Genomic DNA, 16,156 nt, shown 5'->3' on the forward strand with positions numbered 1-16,156 from the left:
AAACTGAGATATTATAGATATAACTCGTTCCATGTGACTTGGCAATTATAAATCAGATGTTATTATTATTAACATTTTTGCGAGTTTACACAGCGAAAAAGAGCTTGCTCAAACCATTTCGTACTTCAGAAGAAATGTGTTACATATGATAATTTATGAAGTAACTTCTCTAATACATATTTTCATCCATCTTTTTGAAGCTTCGACATTGTAATGTTTACCCTACTTCGTTAATGCACATAATTTTCTCGCTTTTTTACGTTCAAATTCTTTTTGCTATTCTCCCTATGACCAATGAAATAGCAGCAAGCGGCCAATGATAATGCGAATGAGCTATGTACGAATAAAAAGTGCTTAGAATTGACCAAAGAACCCTTGTGAATTTGTTTAACAATTTTTGCAGCAATTTTTGGATTTTTAGATATGACCATTTTTCGAAAAATCCTCTTTTCGAGTATATTTGATTATTATTGAGATCAATAATTTTTGACTTTGGAATTCAGAAAAAAAATTGAATGTAATTTAAAATGTGAAAATGACAGATCGAATTTGTTTATCAATCGTACCAGTTGTTACTTTTTAGTAAAGATATACAATTTTAAACATATTTCACATAATTTCATCGATATTTATTTCATATTATACTTTCAAAGAATCAATAAAATATCAAAGTACATTATTTTAATTTATATTTTATTTTGAATGGACGCCAAAATAATTGAGGTTAAATGTTGAAGGTATACAAATTGCTACATGAATATATAGCAATTGAATCATCGCTGCGATTATACATGAGCACGGTCATAATATGTGCATATAATCGAATTGTGGAACTCCAAGCGGATTAATATTAAACCATAATTCAAGTACGAAATATTTACGAATTCATGCTTGGATTGTCTTTCAACTTCCAAACACGTCGATTGATTTTGATTTTTTCATATTTGCTTGAGAAGTTCAGGTGCATCTGCCCATTTATCAACATTTTATCGAGAATTGAGAGAAAAATAAAGCTTTTCTTTTTTTTATAGATCCAAGTTTGTTAATTTTTTAGTTGATAGTTCGGTATGCTTTTAAAAGAAAAAGCAACATAATTTTGTCTTGACAAGGCTGGACATCACATCGGTGAAACGTCAACAGTTTTGTTTTTATGAATAATTTTGACGGTTGTGAAAAAAAAAAATTTTACTATCAAGAAAAAAAATTATTTTGAATTATATGGACATTTTCAAATATAGGAGGTGGGGGTCTTGACTAAATTAAAAAAAAATTATTTACGAAACACTGAAAAATAAGCTAGCTACAGAAAATTTTTACACGCAATGTAAAAAAAATCCGGTGGACCGGTATTTATACACTATTTAAGTAGATAACATATGAGGTAATGACGTCAAGATAATTTAACGTTTTACATTTTTAAATGCTTTTTACCAACATATACGATGACTTTTTACCTGCATTTTTTGACTTCAAAATGGTGCCAAAAACTCAAAAATCCTTTTAAAAGAAATAACTCGACGTCATTACTTCATATTTTATGTAGTTTAATTGTTGGAAAAATTTGGAAAAAATCGGTCGAGTAGATTTTCAGTTACAGTGTCCACCTGAATCGATCTTTTTTTCAGTTATGCGAGAAAATTTGATGTAGTTAGCTTATTTTTCACTATTTTTAGCTGAAAATTTAACTGAATGTTCTTTAAATAAATATATACAATGTATATAATTTATAGATAAATCCATTTTACTATTTGTTAAAAAAAAATTATTAAAATGAAACTCGAAAACTATCGAACAGACCCTACCTCCTCCTTAACTGAGAATCGGAAAAATATATTCTTGTATTTGCCATGAAATTATTGTCGCGCTTATAAAGAATTTTGTATCGAAGGCTGACGATATCATGACCATAACTACTGTATTTACTTGCAAAAAATAGCTCCACGGTTTTTCTATTGAGCATTTCGTATTACATGGCAATTTTTCATGCTACTTCAGCCGAAACTAACATTTTCGGCCCTACGGACAGAACGAATTAATTTCTGCTTAGGCTAAATAAATTATTATTTAGCTTAATAATAAAAAATAGTAGAGGCACCTTTATAGCGAATAAGCCTCAGAGTACTGAAACATGTGCTCTGCGTCTTTCCCATTTTTTGCTCTCTAGACACATAATCTACTATTATGAGCTGCTAGTGAAAAACGAAACTTAAAAAATGTACATAAATTGTCAAAAATTATCAAAATAGTTCAAATTCTTTATATGAGTAATTTTCATTGACTATTAAAATATTAGAAACTGCTACTTACATCGAAAGTAAAGTCTTCAGAGGATCAAAGGGTACATATTTTATCCCCTAACTTTTATGTTAATAGCAAGGAAGCGCTTAAGAAAATCAAGTACAAAATTATAATTGCAATGAATTCTTTGAATTTTACCAAATTTGATTCAATACATGATTTTAACAATATATTAAGTTGTTTATTGTTTGAACAAAAATAACTATTGTTTAAGGTACATGCCCTTATTTTCGATCAATAATTAATATTAACAACTTAATTGTACGTAAGAAATTTTTTTTAATAATTGGCTGAATGAATCGAACATCTTCAACAGAAATACATTATTCAAAATCAGATATCAAGTTTCAATCGTATATAAAAAATGGATTTAAATTTGATCGAAATTAGGGCCTAACTGATCGAAAATAGGGGCGTATACCTTACACATTGTGTTTTAAATATTTATTTAAAATAAAAATTATGTTTTTTACTTTTAAAATTGAAAAAAAAAATTTTATTTTAATTTTTTTAAATAATTTAATAATTTATTTATTTATTTTGAAATTTTTAAATATTAAAAAAATATATTCAAAATTGTTCAAAGAAGCCCACTGGAATTATTCAAAAGAGAGAAACTTTTTTTTGGTTTGTCTGGTGTAGTATGGACATATTTTACCATCATGATAAGAAAATTTTAACTATTTTGATAATTTTCAACACTTACTAAATTTCAGCTCAAAATGTAGGATTGCTCCGTTAAAAAAAAGGAGTATTCTTAAAATTGTATTTACATCTATTGAATGTCTCCTAATTATTGACTCAATGATTGAACTAAAAAACCTTTTGTGTTTGTAGAGTGCGAAAGTTTAGACATGATGTAGGACTGATGTACGTTGCAAGCTTGCAGCAAGCATGCAGCTCATAACTTGGAACTCACTGTGGCACATATTTGACTTGGAAGTAGAGAGCAATTTTGTTTAGAAAAGCGCAGATTAGCCAGATTGTCAAATTCACTGCATATAAGTACGTATACATTTGCAATAACTGAGCGCCGGGCGCCTCTAACTGAACGAATAAGAGAGAAAGGGAGAGAAAGAGACAAGGTCAATGGCCGGTGCAATACACGCCGGCATCTGCTGGATCGATAACCGTATATGCAACGAGTTAGCAGAAGAACCGACTGTACAGAGAGCTGCTGCTGCTGTGCACAAGAGCCTATAGAATTGCGCCGACACCTTCGCGCTTGTTTCATTGCGTCCCTGAACAATTCCGAATTACAACGAGTGCAGTCGTAGTGCCCAAGCTAATTATTGCTTCGGTAATTTTCTATTTTATTTATGTCTCTGTTCGCCCTGCTTCGCCGCTAATTTCAAAGCTGTTGTCTTCCAATCAGTAGTATAGTAATTGTGAGCGATTAAAAAGCCTTTATTCGACGATTGCATTCCAACCAGTTTACTGGTGAGCTTTTGACGAGTTCTCATTGCCAAGCACGAATTCCGTCCTATGCTCGCTTCGACCAAATCGGTTCGTATGTGTATATGGTCGAATTATATGGAATATGATTTTTAACCTCTTCAGTACCATTTCAAACCAATTACTAAATTTTTCACTAGAAATCCAATACTATTGCAACTAACCATATAGCCAATAAAAGTTTCGCTAATCCACCTACCAATTTAATATTATTGGAGTCACGAAGGATTTTTCTTCAAATCGATAAAAACCTTGAGTACGTAGGAACTATTTTAACTTTAATTTGCAGCTCTTTTTGACTTTCTTTATAAGTAATACCGTTGAATATCATTCAAACTTGATTACATGAAATTTATGATTAAGTAGGCTATAATTATTGTTCATTAAATTAAATTACTCAATGTTCATTATGAAAATAATAAGAGGTTTGAAAAGCCAGTAATCCTACTATTATTGCCTCTTTGACGTTAAGATGGTTCAAGCTTGAACAAAAAATTCGCGGCATTTGTTTGTCTCCCGGTGAGAAATTGCTATCTGATACAAGATAACTTCATCGAAGTAGGTTCGTACATCGTATGGAGCATTAAACTGGTTAGATGATGTGAAGCGCGTTTGGCCAATCAATTCCAACCGGCAGAAAATTAGTATTCTCTGTGGGCCAGGCACTAGCTTCACATTTTGGTAAGTTATGTCTTGAGGATGACGATGTAACGCTAAGAATGCAAGTATGCGTGTATTTAAGTGCGTCGAAAACGTAGCGCAGCATGAATCTTATTTTATTTGCCCCGTCGAAGTGATTCATGTGCCGACCGTGACATCTCGGCCTTTCGCACAGGCGATAATTTTATACTGCGCCCCCTCGCTTTCACTGCGTACACACACAGATACACATTGCGCACAGACTGTTTTCTTTGTAAGCCATTGACGAATGATTTGAGTTATTCGACGAGTTATCTATTAGTCTTTCAGGTAGCTGACAAAGCTGAATCCCCTTAATGTTTTTGTTTTGCCTGGTTGGCTCACCGATTCTCTTTCACGTCGTATTTTTCTTTGAAATTTTTGATTTCATACATATTAAAAGCACGCAGGACTTTTCATGTTAATATATTTAAGAATAAACCTGTTGTGAGATCGATATAATATGTCGCGAAGTGGCCACTCAGACGAAATTCTTGATTTTCGCATAAGAAAATGACAATTTTTCAGAGAAATCAAGGGTATCTAGGCTTATTTGGAGTTTCATTTACTAATTTTTAAATTTTGTATACGAGTTTCCTCAGAATAGCCATAATAACTAGAAGTATCTATAATTACGATGTAAACTGAATTTATTCCGTAACATTTAAATTGCTACGACTGAGTAGCAGGATTAAGATAAACCTTGAGCTAATTTCAAATAATAGAAATCTATGGTGCATTTCAAAAGTCCATGGAGAGCACACATTCCTACAAAGTTTTCAAGTGTTCGAAGTTTTCCTTCTGATCAAGCTAATATAAATTATACGATAAATTAAATTAAATGAAGTATATCAAATTTAATAAATTAATTTACTCAAGTAGTACTTAATTTTATTTTGACGCGTAAGCACATACTAACATTTTTAAATTAATTCGGTACAACTTATGTTAATGGATAAAAACACTTTTGAACGTGTACCATTTCTTAGTGAATATTGTCTATGTAATAATATATACATTTTTAATTAAAATTCAAGATCTTTCACATAACTTTTAGATCTTTTATTGTTTCTTCGAAAAAAGTCACTTATACCGTATTATCATAAAATAGCGTAACTAAACTAATCAAGAGATTCTATACAAGGAGTATAGCTAGAAAGATTGCAACATTACAACAAGTTTTTTGGAATAAAATGGAAACAATCAAAAAGCTGCGCTGGATGAAATTTTTTACCAGATAAATTTTACTCTTATTTTCTAACTCGTTCCAGAAGTACATTATCTTTCTTTTTTCAAGTTATACGATGCGAAATTCCTATGTGGCGTAGGAAGTAGAAATCAAGCATATTGGGGACAATGATCATTTAATCAAATCGACTTAAAATTGATTTGCACAAGAACGCTACGGAAAATGGATCAACTACTACGATAAGCGTGCGTCAATACTCGTTACATTTTTTCCCCGGTAAAGTTTCGGTGTACACAATAGTTATTTATGTAACAAGTGCCCAAAAGGCGTTTTTGGGCACAAGTGTGCGGAAAAAGACACGAGTGCCGGCCATGCCGGCACGAGTGGGTGTTTTTTCCACACACTGTACGCAAAAAGCTGGGCACGTGTTGCATACAAAATTTTATGCAATAGTAGGCGAAAAATACGTTCATTTAAATGAGGCATTTTACCGCACACCCGTGTCCAAAATGGGGCATTTTACCGCACACAAGTGTCCAAAAACGCTTTTTGCGCACTAAAAAATGTGCGAAAAAAGACATTTTTCGTCATACTATTGCATAGAAGGCATTTTTGTGTAGTATAATGAAAGGATTTTTTCTTAGAAAGTATAAATTGTACAAGAGAAATATAATATGATTTGTTCTTTTTTATAAAGCTCTTGGCTATTACATATATTTCTATAACAATATTTAAACGTAACCAAAATAGAAAAATAAAAGGGGTAGTAAAAACAGTAAACAACAATAAAAAGTTACTCGCAAAAACTCTTTTATAATTTAACCAACTGATAAATCGCAAGTAAATACAATCTCATGGATAAAAATATAAGTTAACGGTCTGTAAATTTCTCTCACGGCGCTAAAATGCAATTTACGAAGTTTGTGTAGGATAACACCGTAAAACAAAAAGTATGCTTGCTTGTCCCATAAAAATAAGTGTCGCTATCTTCTCGTCATTTTTAAAGCTGAATTTTTAAACTTTACGTAGATTGATGGATTTTAGTATAATAAATGGAGCAGACATTAAAAGAGACATCTAAATTTTACAGTGGGAAAAAGCTTCCAAAAATATATGAAAATGAAATTTATTTTAAATGGACTATTAATTTGACTACACAACATTTGAATCTCGCAATATTATATTATATTATTCTCTTACTCGAGACTCACATACGTAATATGATAAACAGATATGTAGAAAAGCTCGCACTCTATGTACACATAGTATTGAATTATAATGTGCATGGGGTGACGGGGCTTTGGTGAGTTTTACAATGTCGTTTCAGGCTTATATCGTCGCCCCAGCGCAGGAAGGTATCTATTTCCAAGCTGTAGCAAGAAGGATACTTACTCGCGCGCAGAGGCAAAAAGGTATCTAACTCGAGCGCAGCGGCAAAAAGGTATCTAATTCGAGCGAGAAGCAAAAAAGTAGCTTATTCAAACGAAGTGGCAAGAAAGTTTTGACGCGCTGAATTTAGGTTGGCAACGGAGCCGTAAATGATCAAATTTTGTTTCAACATTCAACATTCAACATTTAATTCAAAGTTATGTAAAGCCAATAACTTCTAGTTTCCTCTCAGAACATACAAAGTTCTCCATAAGTGGCAAATTGAGTCAAAATCTCGGTGAGATTAATTTGTTTTCTCGTATTACAAATGGATGAAAATCATTACTCTAGCTCAATTGTTTTTTTCTCTTTTTTTCTCTAATACAAAACAAAATTTTATCATTTACGTCTGCGTTGCCAACCTAAATTCAGCGCGTCAAAACTTTCTTGCCACTTCGTTTGAATAAGCTACTTTTTTGCTTCTCGCTCGAATTAGATACCTTTTTGCCGCTGCACTCGAGTTAGATACCTTTTTGCCTCTGCGCGCGAGTAAGTATCCTTCTTGCTACAGCTTGGAAATAGATACCTTCCTGCGCTGGGGCGACGATATAAGGCCTCGAAATGGATGTTAAAAAATTTTCTGAAATGTTATTAATATTCACCCATCTATTATTGTTTAAATTTACAGTTATGATAGTCCATGAAAAAATTTAATATATAATCTATCATAAACTATGTAAGAAAAGTTCAAATAAAATTAACAATATAGTCCTTAGACAAATAAGTGCTTTGATTCATCAATTTTTGAAAGAAATTTCTAAAAATGAATGAAATTTTTCAACATTTATCGAGTTTTAATAAGCAAAGTTTGTATAATGTCGAATATTTGAAACTTTTCTACAGCATACTTTTATAGATGGGCACAAAAAGTTAAACTAACTAACTAAACGTTAAATTTTCACCGCTTTGTGAGAGATAAAACCCGAAGTGAGGTTGTTTAAATAAACGTAAGAAGTATATTAAACTTTTTGAACTTATTTATTAAGCATGAAAACTCAAGAGGATACATACACCTTACACTCAAAATTTTTTTGAAATAGATTGTTGAGTAGGATTTTTCCTCCCCTTTTCATTGCATCTTTCGTAATACCAAACTTTTGATTTTGCATTGAGATATAGCTGTTTCCGTGAGCCTTTCTCCAATACTTTAAGTACTCAAAAGTCGTTTCTAGCATAACCATTTCTAAATTTATGTCATTTCTCTGAAAGGTAGAAAACGATGAAATAAACTTATTTGGAAAGAGGCATAAGTGCTGCTTGTAGCTACCATAGTTAGTACCATGAGATAAATGATCATTATTATCATAATTTTCTCACGATATTCTCAGAGATTATTTTGGGTAGCTACACACAGCACTTATGCCTCTTTCCAAATAAGTTTATATCGACTTTTCCTACCTCCCAGAGAAATGGCATATGTTTAGAAATGGTTATCCTAAAAACGACTTTTAAGAAATGCTCCAACCTCTTCAGAGCATTAAATTGGATAGCTACTACCTGCACTTATACCAATCGTTTTTATGAACTATTCGAGTCAATAAATTTCATAATGCTCAATGGCATAAGTTAAAAAATAAATTTCCAAGCCAACGAGAAATGTGTCCAGACATTTTTATCTACATAGGATCACGCTAAAATTTTGGGTTTAGACTTGTTTCTAGACATACTTTCAGTACTCCAAAAGGCATGGTAAGAAAATCGTTATACCTACCCAATCTGTCATCACCTGCTAGTTTATTCAGTCTTGTTTTAAAAAGAAGCTTTGATGTTGCTTTATTATGAAATTTAAAAAGAGCCGGGAAAGTGTTCAGTCTCTCTCTCTCTCTCTCTCTCTCTTTCTCTCTCGCTTTCTTTCTCTCTACCAATTTTTTCCGGGAAATCTTAAGTTATTACATCATCTTGGTATTCAACCGAAGCTAAAAATTTTTCTTGAGAATGGGAAATAGATAAAAAGAGAAGGAAATGCGCGATGGAATGGGGTAAGAAAGTTTGACTCTTCAAAAGAAAAAGAATGTTTTACGCGGGAAGCATTCCAAGCGGAGATCGGTGCTTTATGAAGTAACTCGTAGCTTGCGAAGAAAAGAATGAAAACGATACTTGATTAATGGACAAATCTTCGTAGGTGACCCACATCGATCGACGCAGTCGCACAACACTTTATAATACTGTAATGTTTTAACTTGACACTTTCTACTCAAAATTCATCATTTTTATACTACGCTCTAAACGTGCAGATATGATGCATTTAAATTTTTCGTTAAGTTTTATTCAGTCAGCAAAGAAATTTATGCAATATCGAATGGTCACATGAATTTCTCTGTAAATAGAGTTTTTAAACAAAAAAAAAAAGAATTTTCCATAACCGTTTATAAAATTATACTATCATTTTATACACTGGTCTTTTTCTTTTTAAATAGCTTATTACGGAATAACTTAAACTATCCTGAGATAGATATCCAAATTTTTTGGACTCTGGAAGTGGTAGATTTATGGTAGAATTTCTCAATTCTCATATGACTAGAGTATAATTAAGAAAAAAATTAAATAAAAGTATACCTTAAAACTGCCAACAGAATGAGCTCCATCATAAATGAAAAGATGATCATTGCAGTCCAGTTGCAGCCGATCGAATTTGAGCATAAACCGTTGAAGTATGCTGTGCGTTTGAAAGGTGACCGCGCAGTCAAGATTCCGTTCATTTTGAGATGTGATAATGGCACCGTCGATCTTTCTGTAAACGTCTCGTAAGAAATGATTCTTACAGAGACTGCCGATCAAATCTGGAGACAAAAAACGATGAATGAATTATGGTTTTTCTGTCTGGTTATTATCTACAAATATTAATTTTTGCATAAAACAATATCAACCTTTAGCGGGGAACACTTGTATAAGAAAATTCAACGTAGTCAAGGTCTTTTTACAAAAAGTCAAACATAGATCGCAATGTGGTTATAATAAACGCGAGAAGTACATAAGGTATTGTAATCGCTTACAGAACTATCTGCACGTCGATATTAACCGAGGACGTACTTTTTAATTGTTAAACTATTGGTAAGCATAGAGATCAGGCATAACAACCTTGTTCAATGTAGATTGTACATTTAATTTCATACATGTAGGTACAGGTCGGTACTTTTTTATAAAACCTCTAGATCTTCAACACTAAGCATTTCATACATTTAAGTTGCTTGTGACCGAATTCCAAATCATTAGGTGATTCAATTTAGTTTTATTTCATATTGTTCTATGGACCTTTGGCCCTAGCTGATACTTCAATCTTAGCATAAAATTAACTTGTAACTAAGGTGTACATTAAAATAGAATATTTATTCACTTATGATCATTTTCATAAACTAATGGTATTTTATCGAAACACAAGTAGTAAAAGTTGATTTTATGTTTAGCATAAGATCCCGTCGGTAGCCAAGAGTCCATCGAGCAAATAAGAGAACCCAGAACAAAATTGAGTCATCCAATAAATTGGAATCCTGTAACAAGCAGCTTAAATGTATCAAATGCTCAACTTTGAATATCTATACTTTTATCACAATATTATTTAATTATTTTTATGTAATTAAATTGACAAAGTACTTTCAGAGGTTCTAAAAAAGATTTTTATATTTGATTTTCAAAAAAAATTTCAGCCAAATGCTTCAAACATGAAAATTGAAAAAAGTTAAGCCCCCTTGGAGCCCTCAAGTCGAATCTCATACATTAGATCAATAATCAGGACTAAATTAATGAGATTAAAATACACGAAATCAAATAGAAATGTTTAATTGTGTCTTATGCGATTAAATGAATCGCAAGACAAGTACAATGTACATGTTAATAAATATATCAATTATTATCTTCTTTTAGAAATATTAATTATTCAACATACCCCAACTTTTATCATTCAGATCAATTTTAACTTGACTAAATTAATAAAAATAATTCATTTTGATAAACGGATACTGCAGTATTCGTTCAACAAAGATATCTCAGAAAAGAACGTGAATAATTTGTCTAAACCCTTTATTATTCAAAAATGATTATGTTAAACATAATTTATTTGCTTAAATAAGACATTTTCCTCATTTCACGTTAAAAACGTAAATTAAATCTGGCAAGGAAAAACGTGTAGTATAACACTGATAAAATTGACCAAGCAAGCTAACATTAGTCTCGGTGCAATTGGGTACGAATGTATATAAAGGCTAATGGAACCGAAGATTCACCGCTACTTATCGTCGATGACGTGCGTGTCGAGCTGATCGGGAGGCTGCTCTAGGACTTGGCAATACAGATGCAATACTGATGCTTTTGCTTTATGAGCTCAAACGTATAAACTATATGATGCAGGCGCTGTAGCTGTACAAAGTCATTCGGTATTAAAATCGTCTGTTGTACGAGTGCAAAACTTTAGGAATATATTAAAACACGTGTAATGAGGCGCGAGTATTGCATGTCGAGTTGTTCTAATGGAAGCTTCTCTCGCCACACCGCATGTCATATAGCTAGCGAGCTCGTGTTTGTGTTTGCCGGCCGTGCTCGCGCTTGGCAGCAAACTTCAAGCTCGCAACAACTATTAATTTGATTATATTAAAAGTTTAATATACAAGGCACGAAGTTTGTCTTGCCAGCTCATACTCTGTGCTGCTGGAGCCAGAGCAATTGTGCGACGATAGCGCGCAATTATTGACGCTTATTAGCACCCTGCTGCATTTCCGAGGAAAAATACACGAGCTATCGCATGCACAGTAACTTACAGCGTGTCTCACTTGGATTCGTGCAAAAACTGTTCGATACATATACATCCAGCACATGTATGTTCGTGTGGCATGAGTAAGCGCGTGACTCGGGAGCCAGATGCGTTTACATGTAGGCGCTCGAGCTTTTTAAGAATGGGTAAAGAGCGGCTATTCGCCGGTGCGTGCCTTCGACTATAGCAATCGGGCTTGTTACCGAGCTGCCTCCGCCGCAACTGACGTCGTCGTTTTATTCCGTCAGGCCGCCACGAAGCTTTCGGCATATAATACTCCGGCTTCTATACTTCACAAATATATACAATGTACATGGCACAAGCTTCCAGAATGCTCGGATCACTTTGAAATAAATTTTTTCTGAAAATTTTGACAATTTCCAACAAAAAAGCTTCTTCGCACTTTTACGTTCAAGTCATTCTACACTGATCTACGAATTATTTAAATATTTATATTGAACTTGAATTTTAGGACCCAATTTTTCTAAAAATTTTTTGGGACATTTCTGACATGGGAAAAAACAAGTTTTTTCATTAATGCAGAAAACAAATTTTTTTGGACATTCGACTTGACTGAGAATCGACCATATATATATAACGGCAATGCTACATTAAGGTCGCAAGACTTGACCGCCCTGAATTAAGCGATGCATCATTATCTTACGTGTTTTATCTTCTTCTAAATTTATGAACGTAAAGAAAGGGTAGTTGCAGACGAAAATAAATAAGTATGTATAATATATGGCCGATTCTCGGCAAATTGTTAAAAATATCCTTATTTTGAAATTTTTGCACGTTTTTCGACACTTTCGGATATCTTCTGTCTCTTAATCTCGAATTTGATTCAATTTTGAGTTTTATGTTTCTTTTTATTGAAACTAACTACTGGAGTATTCTAATTTTTCATAAAAATTGAAAACGTAATAAAAAAAATAATTTCAAAGGATCCTATTATAAGATTCATTAATGATTTTTACAGGATACGTGGTTGAATGTCAAAAAATTAGTTTAAAGAACAAAAGATCTAAAATTCACTAGTCCATCATATTGAAAGAGAAATCAAGTGACTGCAATACCAATATCTCGGTGCATTTTTTATCCTCGCATGATTTTAGACTTAACAAGTGCGTTAGGAATGAGAAAAATGAGCTTGTGGAAGAAAAAAATCAAGAACGCACAAAGCAATTGCAATTTTTTTGCAGTAAAAATTTTCCTTGTACAGGCGCCGGCATTTATATTTATATATATAAGCTATATACATATGGAGCCTACTGAGCAGCAGTGCGCGCGCAAGCACGAGCCCATGAATACATGCAGAGACGACGAGAGCAACGAGCCCTGACACTGTGTATGTATGTACATACACAAGCTTAAGCTGCTCCCCCGTATCTCTGTGTATATTCCACCCTCCCTCACATTCATCCATCCTGCTCTCCCCTCCTCTCTCTCTCTCTCTCTCTCTCTCTCTCTCTCTCTCTCTCTTTCTCTCTCTATACAGTTCAGATGGCGTTTTGAGCGCGCCCTTTACCTTTTCTACCCCTACGATGCCACCGACACTATGTGCCACGCAAACCCCCCCGGCGATCAATATTACTCGCTTTACTACTACTGCTACTACTACTACTACTACTACTACTACTACTACTACTACTACTACTATTACTACTACTACTACTGCTATAACTACTACTATTACTACTATAACTACCACTAGCATATGTGGTGCACATCACTATCCGTAGAATTACTATGTGCATACGCTTATCTGTTCTTTTTCTCTCTCTCTCTCTCTATATATATACCACTAACGAGGACGACTTTTAGTACGACGGCTGTACATACTGATCCGTGTGCCGTGGTCGGCTAATCGACATGCGCGCATAACTTTTACTTACGAATACCAAGCTAAAATTTACGGATGCGTGATTTTTAGCACTTTTGAATTCATATTTCTCGTTAGGATAGTTTTTCACATTCATACCTCGCGTTGCGTATTTATAGGGTACTTGAAGCTTTTATTCTTGAAAGCCTTCCAGAAAGCATATAATACAATTTTTATTGTTTCATTATTCACCTCATAATTTCTTGTTCATTTTTGTGAATGTTTTCTATGATTAGCGAGAATTTATAAATTTTTCATTTAATCGGCCTAATATTCAATGATTTTGAAAATTTTATTTTTCTCATAACTTTTTTACTTTTTATAGGAAAAATTATTTTCTGAGCAGCCGGACATGCTTTTTAATCGGCTAAATTCTTGCTAGAGAACTAAATTTAAATTTAAGTCGAATTAAATTGTAGAATTTGATTTGGAAAATATTTTTCAAAAACTCGATGTAAAATTTTGATTAAAAGCTAAGTAATTCTTTATTTCAACATCTCACCAATGCATTTAAACGAAATACTTTTGGTGGAAAATGATCGCTATTTTTTAATGAAGGAACGTTTCAAGTACGTACGATTGTTTGTCGTGGACATGTTTTTTAATTAAAGGAAAGAAGTAATGATACAATCATTTCGACTTATTATATCAATGCACTGATTATTATGATTAAATTCGTAAAAATCCAAAATCAAGAAACCATGATGACGTGGACCATGGAACAATGATTTCTCCTTTAGTAGAACAACATTAACGCGAAAAAAGATTTCCAGCCTGCATGCAAATCTTCATATTACACCAATTGAAGTAGGAAAAGGATATATAGAGATGGAGGAAGAAGAGAGAGATTGGAGCCCCTCTGCAGGAGGTAAAGGTGGTGCGAGACGCGCACGCGTCAAACGCGTCAACCCTCAAGCCAATACAGAACAGTACGTGTAGCGCAAAGCGAAGACAGGAAAAAAATCTGTACCACTCACAATTTTCATTTTTAGCTGCGGCGAGATTTTTGTCGTCGAATAGAGGTAGGAGCAGCACTAGGCCCAGCACTAGGGCCCACCTGGCGAGGCTGCGCGGCATGCCGGTGGCAACCCACCACAGCAGCAGCAGCACTACTCACCACACCCGACGCGATCGGAGAAAATACACGACGTCGTGACATCCGCGCCCCGACTACACTGGCGCGCGACTGCTGCTCGCTTTACCGACTCCGAAGCTCTTTCCGCCGCCGCCGCCGCCACCGCTTCAAGCCCTTATACCATGCACTGCCGCCTGCTGCTGCAAGTGCGTTCCAGCCGCTCCGTGTGTATAATAGCCGTCACTCGACGATCGCGCGTGACTGCCCGACTTGCGGCCTACTGGTAGGCGCGCATGCGCCGCCTACGGAACGCACAAATCTTACGAAACACGAATCCTCGAGAGCTGCTCGTTTGCGATTTTCTCTGTAGAAGCTTTAGCGAGACTGGAGGGCTGTAGCAACGTGCAACCTTTGCCAGAGGATCCAGATCTGACTTACGATTATACAATAACGACTTTAATATTTCCTATCGGTAAAAATATCATTTTTACTGCCATTTCAGTCGACAAATTTCAATTGCAGCCTTGGCCAATGCGAGAGTCCTGTGAAAAATCGATCCTGCACCTACCACTTTCTTTTGTACATGCTATACAAATTTTTTTCATGAAAATAGGCGGCATTTCGCTCGTGTGAATTAAACCATGTTAAGGACAACAATTCAGTGATGCAAGAAGAATTCGACTTTCCCATTTAGTTTTTGAATGCTGACTTTTACTAGGGTGAATTTTTAACGACTTGAGTCGGCTTTACGGCACCGTTGCATCAGCTTTTTTTCCAATCTTTCCAAAGAGAGCTCGTAACATTATTACTGAGCTTGACGTTTCGTATGATTCTGCGCCTAAGTTACTAAAAAAACGTGACATGTGTGCCAAATCACACTTATCTGCTGTATAGACATAACGTACGTACCAAAACTGTTTGAATTTCGGTATCTAATAATTACCTTTAAAAAAATACATAATGGAAATACTGTTTATTTTATAGACACTGATTGCTTGTAAAAATTCATCACATATAAATTATAAATCATGTCGGTACTATGGAATAGATGGAACGTTGCCATGCAATCCTCTAGAATTGATGATTTAAGCGGCTACGTTGTACTTGTTATGATATACCAATTAAGGCTGACCAATCTGTATCTACCGTTCCATAACCACTGCGGTTTACTCCAATGATCCTCGATCCTCGTCTCACTGATACCACGAGGATCATGCATGTGAATCAAAACCTTAGGTATATTTACACTATAGGCGGCTACGGGGGAAACGATGCTAAATTATACTTAATTTCGATAAATTTGTAAAATCTCTCGTGCATGTGCTTCAAATGTCGACATTAGAGGACGCAAAAATTATTATAGACTGTGTAGAAAAATTATAGCAACAAAAATTTTTATCAAAATTT

General features: G+C 34.1%; 1 protein-coding gene across 2 annotated transcripts in view; it reads right to left on the reverse strand.

Moving 5' to 3' along the window:
• The window catches only part of LOC106650226, a 48,719-nt gene that overhangs the window by 12,358 nt on the left and 20,205 nt on the right, over positions 1-16,156 (reverse strand). The window contains exons 1-2 of one of the 2 annotated variants that reach the window (XM_014368148.2): positions 14,652-14,880; positions 9,605-9,828 (exon numbers count right to left, since the gene is read on the reverse strand). In XM_014368148.2, coding sequence (XP_014223634.1) covers positions 9,605-9,828; positions 14,652-14,751 — 324 coding nt within the window. In that variant the 5' untranslated portion in view covers positions 14,752-14,880. Of the gene's footprint in view, positions 1-9,604; positions 9,829-14,651; positions 14,881-16,156 lie in introns of those variants that run through there. The other variant, XM_023460559.1, reaches the window with a different exon arrangement.

The sequence above is a fragment of the Trichogramma pretiosum genome, unplaced genomic scaffold, assembly GCF_000599845.2.
Source record: "Trichogramma pretiosum strain Unisexual culture from Peru unplaced genomic scaffold, Tpre_2.0 scaffold62, whole genome shotgun sequence".
Taxonomy (NCBI): domain Eukaryota; kingdom Metazoa; phylum Arthropoda; class Insecta; order Hymenoptera; family Trichogrammatidae; genus Trichogramma; species Trichogramma pretiosum.